Source organism: Mycteria americana, chromosome 5 (genome assembly GCF_035582795.1).
Source record: "Mycteria americana isolate JAX WOST 10 ecotype Jacksonville Zoo and Gardens chromosome 5, USCA_MyAme_1.0, whole genome shotgun sequence".
Lineage (NCBI taxonomy): Eukaryota > Metazoa > Chordata > Aves > Ciconiiformes > Ciconiidae > Mycteria > Mycteria americana.
This window is the reverse complement of record NC_134369.1, coordinates 47,865,787-47,876,415: the sequence shown is the minus strand read 5'-3', so window position 1 is coordinate 47,876,415 and position 10,629 is coordinate 47,865,787. Positions and strand designations below refer to the sequence as shown.

Below are 10,629 nucleotides of genomic sequence, written 5' to 3'. Positions count from 1 at the left end.
GGCTAGGCTTTGTCCACCCACCCCACTGCTCCTGCACGAAGTTTCTCACAACCACACGTGCCCCTGGGTTGGTTAATCACTAACCTTCAAAGAAGAAACTACAGCAAGGAACTTCAGGGACTGATAAAAGGGGAACATCCTGCCCTAGAAGGTGCTGAAGACTGGGGGAGTGCCCAAGAAACATGAAGTCAGAAAAAAACACAGTAACTAGGGGAAAGGTAAAGGCGGCAGGGGGAGATCATGACCACTGACTCAATTAAAGACCAAAGAAAGCTACCCCGCCACTTCCTGCGAGCAGGCGCAGAATATTAAAGTAGCACTGTAGCTTTAAGTTGAAATAAGAGAAAGGTAGACCAACAGAAAACTGCTTTGTGTAATTACTTATGCATATGCATAACTAGACCGTATAAATATTGTACCTGCATGACTGAACTTTGTGCTAGCTTTGTGGAATGACCACCTAGCACCCATCTCCGCACAGACACGAAATGAAATGCCTCTGCCCTGCGTGTATATTGGCGTCTTGCACACCGGGTAAACGACCTCACGCTTGTGGGATAACAGTTTTGGTGACCCAGATGGGACTGCGCTGACAGCCGTGCCCGGTTCGTCTTGCTGCACCTGATGGGGAGAAGAGACCTGAGAGGACTCCAGCGTGCACCGACCTGTTGATCGGGGACTCCTTCCGCTCCGGTCCTGCAGTCGGGCGGTGGGCGACGCAACGGTACAACGCTACTAAAAAGAGGTGTCTCAACCACTCCTGAGGCTGGAAAGAGAGAAGATTCCAGAGGCCCAGGGCTGGGGCCAACAAACAGGGGCACGCACAGGGGCTCGGGGGCTTCTTCTACACCGAACACCCCCGTTGGCAGGACCAGCGCTGGATCCAGGACTGGTGATACTTCTACCTCAGTCTCTTTTCTCTCTTTCCCTCTTTATCTTTCTCTCCCCCTTTTCTCTCAGGGTTTGTTAACAAAAGGCCTACCTTACTTTCAGCAAAGCCGCACAGCTCAGGCCGATATAATCGTGCAATAACCAACAGTTACAGAATATTATCCATACAGGAGTTTCTCGTTCTTAGTAAAGTTGATGTTTGTTTATGGACCTTGGGTGTCGTTTCACCTTAATCCACACCAAGGGGATTTGCAAATCTGAGTCACTCCCAAGTGGGGTTGAGAGGGGTCTGGCAGGCAGACGCTGACTGTGCCGTGTGGCTACCCTTATCGTCCTCACCACCCTTAGACATAAACCGCTGACCAAGTCTGAGACTGCGACTGGATCCAGCCGCACCTAAACTCCTCTCTGAGAAGGAGTTTAGGAAGCAAGGGGGTCCTTTCTGAACCTCGTGACTCAACGGGAGGGCCACCTCTTCTCCCTTAGCCACACGCCAGACTCATGTCCTTACCGTGACATATTTGGCATCACGAATTTACTTCCCCCTCCGCACAGGCTGGACATGACACAGTGTCTCTAAAGCACCCTGTGATCAGCAAGGGACTCGGTGTTGCTGCTTTTCCTGTGTTGTTCCATTTCCTGGCCACGTCCTACACCGCAGACCTCCAGGCCAGGCGACGTGCCTCCGTGTCCCCATGGCAGGGGATGTTGGAAATGCCTGGGCGCTTTCTGTGGGAGCTGGGCAGCACCTGGAGCTCCGGGCCGGCTCCTTCCTTGCCTGCGGCCCTGCTTGCCTCTAGCCTGGTGTATTTGCATCATCTCACCAACGGTTCACCATCCTGGGTCCTGGATGGGGTTTCCAGGCCAAATTGTAGGGGGGAATTGCTGATCTGGCCCTCTGCCCGCCTGAGGAGCCAGCAGCGCGGCACCAGTCATTGCCCGTCCGACCCCAGGGGCTATGAGCCTGGGAGCCAAGCGGCAGGGACGGTGGCTGGACCCCGGCGCTGGACCTGACCTCCTGGACATCCATCTGCATATTCAGAAGTTGTTCCCAGCCGGTTGGCTGCCTCCGGCCTCCCCACTCCCTCTTTAAAGGACCTGAGCGCAGTGGGAGGACGCGCCGGCGCTGCCTCTGCAGCATCCGTGGCCCCCGATGCCTGCCCTCGGGCCACTGCGCCCCTCCGCCCCTGGGGCCAAGGTGAGTGGGGCGGAGAGGTGCGAGCCGCTCGGGTCGGGGACTGCTTGCTGAAGACAGAGATGTGCCGGCTGGGGAAAGCTCTGGGGGGATTTGCAGTGCTGGAGGGGCGGCAGGCTGCTCTGTGCATGGCTCTCCCACCGAGGAGCACCTGGGGAGCCCATGTGGGGTAGCTCCCGTTTTGGAGAGGACACACTTGCCTGCTCTTCTGAGCATCTTCATTTTGTTCCTCGGTCTTTTTCTTCAGGTAAGAGGAGCCTCGGCTGCTTTTTAGTGTTTTGGAAGGTGGTACTGGTGAAGGCTGGTAGTAAGAGTAGGAACCGAAGCACGCGTCTGCTAACTCAGCAGGGAAAGGGCTGCATCAGCAGGAGCGGTTTGCTTGGGGCAGCACCTCCCGGTCCTGCGGCACTGGGGAGGCTGTGGGGGGAAGCCAAGGCCACTCGCGGTGGGCTGCCATGGCCTGGGACCGCAGGCTCTGCTCCCACCCTCCAAATTTCTGGCAAAAAGATGGTGGTGCTGGAAGCCTTAGGCAAGTGGAGGGCTTCTTGCCAGCTCTGAGACAATCTGCTTATGAGGGGGGTATTGCCCAGGGTTTCTGAGGCTGGGAAGCCTCAGCATAGGGGACGGGTAAGCTCCCTGACCTTGCTGTTGAACACAGAGGAGGTGAGAAACTGTGACCAAGTGCCAAAAGAAGGTGTTTCTGTAACAAACCGAGTGAGGTAGCGGGACTGGCTGTCTTGTGCTCATGCCATGCGGAAAGGCTCAAGGGTGGATGAAATCTATGACTGTGCTGCGTTTGCTGTGTGGCTTTGTTCCGTGGCTGGCAGGCTAAGAGGCGGCTGCAGGCGATGGTGAAGCTTGTTATACAAGGGCAAGGGCTGATGCTGAGAGCTGCCGGCACCCTGGCCTCGCACTGGCCACGGGTAAACTGAGCAGTTTGAATGCCCTGATGACAGACTGTTAGGAAAATGAAACCCTAATGGTTGGGAGGGGTGGGGAGACAACATGGGAGAGCAACAAGTGGTGTCAGACAACACAGAAAATACTTGGTTTGTCCAGACTACAGCTCTCCCAGATACCTGCCTGGAATACAGGGCTGTTTGAAGAAAGGCAACCTGCTAAAGTGTGAGAAGTGAGAAGAAACCCATTTTCTACCCTGCTCATTAGCCTGGGGGACTCGCTGTGGAGCAGACAGTCATGGGGACAAGAGGCTGATGGTGTTGAAAATGATCAGACATTTCTGGGTATAGCAAAATAATCTCAGACACTTTAAAGGTGTCTGGAAAAGACATAAACTGTCCTACTTCAGTGATGCAAAGCTACTGCTAATTAATGTGGATGAGGAAGAAGCATCCCACAGGGATGGTTACTCTGTAATTGCCCAGGATACGAGCTTTTGCACCTTATTTTGCAAAGCTGTCCGAGCGAGCGAACGAGCGGAGGGGGTGGATCCCTGCCTGGAGTCAGCGTGACAATTTTAAGCCTGGGGCTGCCGGCTCAGTAGTTTTTCTCTTCCCTTGTAATCCCCATCCCTTTTATTCAGTGTTTTGCCAAGCGTTTAGGAGCCCTGTGCTGTGTTAGCCTAAACATCCCGGTGTGTCCCGCTTGCAGCAAGTCACATCACAGTTTCACCCTCACTGTGCCCCTTTCCAGCCAGCCTGTTTGTGCTGCCCCAGCCCTGCAGCACTGCCGCCCATCACCATGCCCCTGGGGCTCTGGTGGCGGGTGCTGGGTGCCCGCAGAAACAGGCAGCAGCCATGCCCTGGCCTAGCTGCTACACACCGTGAATGCCTTCAGCCAGGGATGTAGCTGCCGTCCCCGTGCTCTGCCAGCACCCAGGAGGACCCAAAACCTCCTTTTCCCAGGCGTGCGTGGCAGAGGGCTCCGTCCGGTGCTCACCAGCCTTGTACTTGAGTCCACAAGCCCAGAGGGGAGTTTCCCCAAATGCCTCCGGTGTGGGTGCAGCTGGCAGTGTGGGAAGTCCGCACTGCCGGGCACATCCAGGGCCCAAACCATGTGAAATGTACTCCGGGCACGATGAATGCCTGGCTGGTAGATGGGAGCTGTGACAGTGTCCAGGGCGTTGCTGCTGTCATGCGACACTGACAGCCTGCTCACAGGTTTTGCAGTGCCTGGAGGTTTCTGCCTGGGTCATTCCCTGGTGAAATAGATTTTTCAGGGGAGCAGGGATGCCCTGGAAATATGGGAGGGAAAATCTCTGGCCATGTGCATGGAGAGCTGCTGTATGAGGTCCTGCCCACTGATGTTTCTTGCTCTTTCTCCAGCTCCGCACCGCTAGCAGGCTGCAACATCAAAGACCTGGGAAGCCTGCCAGTCTGTCACTGGAAATGATCCCCAACCAGCTGAGGGTCAGCTCTCCGGTGTCCAGGCAGGAAGAAGAGATGATGGATGGCAGGACTGGCTCTGAGCAGGATGGAGACCGTGCCACTTCAGGGCATGGCCAGGGGCTGAAGTCGGAGCCCTGTTTCCAGACCGACTCTCTCTTGCCTTCCCCCAGTGCGTCCCTGATATCACAGCTCCTCAGCCACCCAATGGTTGGCAGGAGCCTGGATCCCACCATCCTTTTCCCTTCCTCTCAGGCAGTGGCCCTGCCTCAGGACTATGAGCGTGGTGCATCTCCTGGAGAAGGAGTGCAAGCCCTGGCTTTCCCCAGGACCTGTGTCCCGGCTCCTGTGCCCTGTGCTGGTGACAGGGACCAGCTCTCTAACCAGCACCTACGGGACCAGCTCTCCGACCAGCACCTACAAGCCAAGCGGGCCAGGGTAGAGAGCATCATCCAAGGCATGAGCCTCCCGCCAACCCCTCAGGCATTTGGCACCAGCCTGGAGGCAGGTTTTGGGCACGAGAGGGAGAGGGGCGGCGAGATGCCCCGGGAGAGCAAGAGGAAGCCGAGGGTGCCCCAGCAGGGCACAGGGGTGGCCGGGCGAGTGGCCCCCATTGGGAGCAACCCCCATGCTGAGGGCTGCCAGCAGCTTAAAGAGCAGCTCTGCTTTTTAGAGCAGCAGCTGAGGCAGCTTCAGGAGAAGTTCTCCCAGGTCTGCGACTCTGGGGATGGTGCCCAAACCCAGGGGGGTGCCGAGAAAGTGCATCCACTGCCTGGGAAGCCTGGAGACAGACCGGACAAGGACAGTGCCACTGCTGCCAGCGACCCGCGCAAAGCACCTCTCTGGAGGAGCGTCCTGGAGGTGCATGGGCTGGAGGAGGACGAGGATAGAGGCGACACAGGTGGCCTGCCCTCGGCAGCGAGGGTCCTCTCACAGGCGCTGAAGCACGAGCTGGCCGGGGTGATGTCCCAGGTGGTGGACTCTGTCCTGAAGACCGTCTGGCCGAAGGCAGCCAGCCACCTCCTGCAGCAGCACCGCAGCCTCCCGGTGCCGGGGCCAGATGCCAGGAGAGAGTATTTTGCTGCTGGGAAATGCAGAAAGCCACTTGCAAAGCCATCTCCTATGAACGCACCAGGCTCTCTGGGCTCGCCCCAGGCTGAGGCCCTGTCAGGAGCTTCGGGGAAGAGCCCAGGCTCTCACGCTGGCTCCTTCAGTTCAAAGGGGGTCAGAAAACCCTCTCAGGTACCCAGCATGGGTTGTTCGCTGGGCTCAGCCACCCCCGTCCAGGACAGCCAGCTGCTGAGCCAGCTGCTGGGCTATGGCCAGCACGGCCTCTGGGGCAGCGGCTCTTGCGGGAGCCCCTCTGCTCCGCAGAGGGGTCCTCCAGAGCCCCTCGACTTGCACTGGGGAACTGTCAAACTGAGGTCGTCGGTTGTGAGACAGCAGCAGCAGCAGCATCCCCTGCCCCTGAGCCCTGCCAACATGGAGAGCCTGGCGCTGCTGCCGGCTGGCAGGGATGGCCACGGGGAGCTGCAGGCTGCGATGGATGGTGCGCCCTTCGCCTCCACCCATATATCCTTTGGGGGCAGCTGGAGAGGTCCCTGGGCTCGGCTGGAGCTAGAGAGGTCCCTGGGCTTGGACATGCTCCCCTTGTCCTCCACAGCCACAGCTCGGCACAGCCCCTGCCGGTCTCCCCAGGGCCAGGGTCCCCCTGTTCCACAGGGGGCTAAAAAGAGGTGGGCAGGAAAGGGGTCCTGAGCTGCGGAGGGGCACTGCTGCTCCTCAGGGCTGGTTCGATGCTGTAGCATAGCTGGGGGTAGAAGTCAGGAGCTCCCAAGCCTGCTCTTAGGCCATCCGGGTGGTCCTGTCATCCTATGCCAGGAGCAGGCGTCTCATGGAAATCCCTGTTCCCACTGGCCTGGGAAGCGCCGTGGGGAGCGGCAGCTTCCCTGGGGATGCCGAAGGGAAAAGCCAGTGGCTGCCCAGCCGGGGGCGAACCCCCTCACCCTGCTGCCGGGCCGCGGCGAGGGGTTATCGTGGGCACCGGGCACGTGCGTGCCGGGGCCGGCGCTCGGGGACACGCCGCGCCGGTTGGGCTGCTGCGCGCAGGCTTTCCTTGACCCCCAGGCAGATGCAGGAGGCGCTGACCCCTGGCCACCTGAAGAAGGCCAAGCTGATGTTTTTCTTCACCCGCTACCCCAGCTCCACTCTGCTGAAGGCCTACTTCCTCGACGTGCAGGTAAAATGGCAGCACCCGGTGCTGGCGCCAGGCAGGGCTCCCGTGCAGCGTGGCACCCAGCCTGCCTGACTGGGGAACCGTGGGGAAGGGGACGCTCTCCTGTCCCCCCGCCTTGCTGGCAGGAGCAGGGGGACGGCACCCACTTCAGCATGGGCCGCCCTGGAGCGGGTGCTCGGGGCCAGGGCAGACCTGGGCTGCCAGGTCTTCGCTCTGTGCGATTGAGGCGTTGGGATTAAAGCACGTCGCAAACGTGCCTCCCCACCGCAGGGCGGCTGGGATCCGAATCCCAGCGGGGAGAGGCACCACGGACACCCCCATCTCATGGTCCTGGCTGGTGCTTTTGCACCCCTGGGGCAGGGCTGGGTTTGGGGCCAGGCCAGCGGTACGTGGCTGGGCTTGCGGTGGCTCATGGGTCGGGAGGCTCCAGGCTGGCGTAACGCCTGTCCTCCGGCTCTCCCCCCGGCAGTTCAGCCGCTGCATCACCTCCCAGCTCATCAAGTGGTTCAGCAACTTCCGCGAGTTTTACTACATCCAGGTGGAGAAGTTTGCCCGGCAGGCCCTGCTGGAGGGCGTCGTGGACGCCGGCACCCTCCGGGTCTCCCGGGACTCGGAGCTTTTCCGCGCCCTCAACATGCACTATAACAAGGGGAACGACTTCGAGGTGAGGAGGGGGAGCCGGGGGGCAGGGGTGACGGCGTGATGGCGTTTGCCAAGGCGAGGGGGAGCCGGGGACCCGGTGGTGCCGTGGGCTGATGCCCGTCTCGCCGCAGGTGCCAGGGCGGTTCCTGGAGGTGGCCAGCCTGACGCTGCGGGAGTTCTTCAGCGCTGTCAGGGCGGGCAAGGATGCCGACCCCTCCTGGAAGAAACCCATTTACAAAATCATTTCCAAACTGGACAGCGACATCCCAGAAGGGTTCAAAGCCGCCGGCTGCTCCCAGGAACTACTCCGCAGCTGAGTCTCTGTCAAAGCTGCCCCGGGTCCCGTGTGCAGCCACCATGTGCTAAGCACCTCATGGGTACGCTGTACAGCATCCATTATTCTGAGTATTTTTCTCTCTGGCCTGTAAGACAGCTCCTTAGGTGAGGTCTATCACTTGCCTCAGGTGCTGAGATTTTATGCTGTGTTTTATTCCCCTGCTCAAAGCTGGTGGGGTCCTGCCGGAGACCCTCAGAGGGGAGGGATGGAGGTGAAGCCATCAGGTTGGAGCCTGGGAAATCGCCCTGCCCCAGCTCTCCCCGTGACCCTGGGCAAGCTGCCTTCCTTCTCTTCTCCAGAGGGCCACAGATCAGGGCAAACAGCCTTTCTGTTTATAAAGCAGGCAGAGGTCCTAGCAGCGGGCAAAGTTTTCTTGGCGCAGCAGACTGGTGGCTGTGCCCGGTCCAACAGCACGCCTCGGTTTCTGTCCAGATACAACACACCAGTGTCCAAAGAAAACAGCTGGTGAATTCCAGCATTTCAAGCACCCCATGGGGATAGTTGACCCTGTCTAGGAGATGTAAAAACAGTGTTTGTTGTAGCCAGCACGAACAACACTCCTCCCTGCCTCCCCTGTGCTGTTTGGCAAGAGCCCCCCGTGCAGCTGCGTGCTGCGGCCAAGCAGGCGAGCGTGTGCTGGTGGAAGCAGCCCAGGAGCGACCGCTCACCAGCAGCGTTACCCGTGATGCTGGAGGAGAGCAGGGTGCGCAGCCGGCACCGCTCGGACCCACAACCAGCCCCCATCAGCCCATCACCTAGGAGGAGAGTGCCACGTTAAACACCCACCCGTGGCCCTTTACACCGTGCTTCTGCTGGCAAAGCTGCCCCAAACATCTCGGCTCCGCAACCTGCCCGTGGTGAAAGAGGAGCACATTATTTGGGACCTGTCAGTCCCTGTGGGTTTTAACACAAGGTGGTGAGGAGCTGGGCCCTGAGGTCTGCAGCCCCATTTCTGTAGGGGTGTAAACCCAAGGAGGTCTCCTTCCTCAGTGGCTGCTTTTCCACCCGATGGAGTGTGGCAAAGCATTTTGTGTTAAGGGCTCTCTCATCCTGGCAGAGGTGGCCGTGGGGAGGGAAAGGCTGCGAAGAGGAGGGAGGTCCTGGGAGAGGCATGGCAGGAGGGCTCTGGGAGGGCAGCGATGCATAACTGTGGATGAGCAACAACATCTCCATGCAAAATGCTCGGGGAGAAGAGTATTGGGAGGAGGTCAAGATGTTGTTGGATGTGCTGCAAGGTGCCGGCTGGGTACTAGAGCACAGCAAGCGGCACGGGAGAGGAAAATCACAGCCCCAGCATCAGACGGGCGCACGGGGTGATCCACAGGCAGTGTGTCTGCAGGGGTAAGGAAACGTGTGGTAACATCAGGGCAGGATGGGGTCTCCGAAATAGGGGCAGTTTTACAGTGGTTGCCCCCATCGTGAGTGCGGCTAGCCAGATTTCCTGCTTCTGTTTGTACGTTCATTTCTTGAGGTTTGTATGTTTTTACAACCCCAGCACCAAATTTACTCGATCCATTTTTAAATAAACGCGTAGTTTAAGTTACCCCTTTACATCCCTAGAGACAACTTCTGCTCTCGAGCATTACCCTGAGAATTTCTTGCCTTTTGTTGGAAAAGAATAACGCTGCAGGGAAAGGGCTTACTCCTCCTGCCAGCATCCCTGCGGGGCCGAGCAGCCCCCACTAACCAACGTGCTCGTTTAAACCCGCACCCGCACCCCAGTGCCTCGGGGCCAGTCTGCTCTGAAGTGCAACTTGTCGGGAGGATAAGGAAGGGCGGGCTGGAGGCAGATGGAGACACATCCCAAAGCTTATGGGTGCCAGACTCAAGTGTCTGTCATCTGAGAAGTGCCGCTGGTGGCACCGTGAAGGACAGGACGGTGCCGTTCCTGCAGGCAATAACTACCTCAGAGCTTAAGTAACGTGTTGGGTAGGCAAAACCGACGCTGCTGGAAAAGCAAATGATGGCCTGGCTCAGGAAAGGGGTTATTAAATTCTTTTGGCCATAGCTCAACAATTAGGGGACATAAGATATAGGTTTACTGAAGACATCCTGCTGGAACAAAGCCCTTTTACACAGAGTCCCCGGGGGGGCAGTTTCTTGCTTCCTCTGCTAACACGCAAGTTCATGGGCATCAGTAAAGTGGCAGGTGGGGGGCTGAGGGCAAGGCGATGCCCCAAATCACAGAGTCACAGCGTGGCTGAGGTTGGAAGGGACCTCTGGAGATCATCTGGCCCAACCCCCTGCTCAAGCAGGGCCACCAAGTGCCAGTTGCCCAGGACCACGTCCAGACGGCTTTTGAGTATCTCCAAGGAGGGAGACTTCACAACCCCATCATTAATGAAGACGTTGAACAGCACCAGACCCAGTATTTGGGGCAGTATTTTTGCTCCAGTGTTTGCCATATAACTGCAAGGGAGCAGGAGCTACAGAGCTGTGTTTTACACTGGCTTTTGTGAAACACAGACCAGCATGACCACAACAAACAGCATCTCACATTAGTTATCCTTTGCCTGTGATGAGGCCTCGCCACTTGTATCCACGGGTTGAATTCTGCCTGGGCAGATTTTGCATCCAACAGAAATATATGAAAAAAAAAGCAGGGCTAGAAAGACTCTGGGAAGGACACAAGACCACAGGGCACTTGTCTGGCTGGCTTCTTCCCCACCACCTTTTCAACCCCCTGTCCACCTTCGGCCAAGTGTGACAGGGATGCCAGGGATGCAGAGGGAGCATCTACCCACCTTTTGGTCACTCCATGCCCCCTCTGCAAGCAGAGCTCCTGTCTGGGGAGCCTGGGGTGCAGCTGCCTCCTCCCGGGCTGCTCGCCTGCCTGGAGCCGGGGGGGTTGCACCCAGGCAGGCACAGCTCTGCTGCGCAGCGCTGAAGTGGGGTGAGCTGAATCACAGCCCCCCACCCCTGCGAGAGCCTTGGAAAGCAGCAGCCGGCTGGCAGAGAAGGAAGGGGGGGACTCACGCTGCCT

At 58.5% G+C, this 10,629-nt stretch overlaps 1 protein-coding gene across 1 annotated transcript; it reads left to right on the top strand.

The window, feature by feature from the left end:
• The first annotated feature begins 1,982 nt into the window (after nucleotides 1-1,982).
• On the top strand, nucleotides 1,983-8,576 carry PROX2 (prospero homeobox 2). The gene is made up of 5 exons (XM_075501523.1): nucleotides 1,983-2,089; nucleotides 4,372-5,927; nucleotides 6,541-6,678; nucleotides 7,046-7,331; nucleotides 7,441-8,576. The coding sequence occupies exons 1-5, from the start codon at nucleotides 2,045-2,047 to the stop codon at nucleotides 7,624-7,626; spliced, it is 2,211 nt and encodes a 736-aa protein (XP_075357638.1). The 5' UTR covers nucleotides 1,983-2,044; the 3' UTR covers nucleotides 7,627-8,576.
• The last annotated feature ends 2,053 nt before the right edge of the window (nucleotides 8,577-10,629 follow it).

Excerpts from the sequence above, each read along its gene's own strand:
- PROX2 (XM_075501523.1), top strand. The coding sequence starts at position 2,045 with ATGCCTGCCCTCGGGCCACTGCGCCCCTCCGCCCCTGGGGCCAAG. Across the intron at positions 2,090-4,371 it reads CCTCCGCCCCTGGGGCCAAG|CTCCGCACCGCTAGCAGGCT; the intron begins GTGAGTGGGGCG and ends CTCTTTCTCCAG. Across the intron at positions 7,332-7,440 it reads ACAAGGGGAACGACTTCGAG|GTGCCAGGGCGGTTCCTGGA; the intron begins GTGAGGAGGGGG and ends GTCTCGCCGCAG.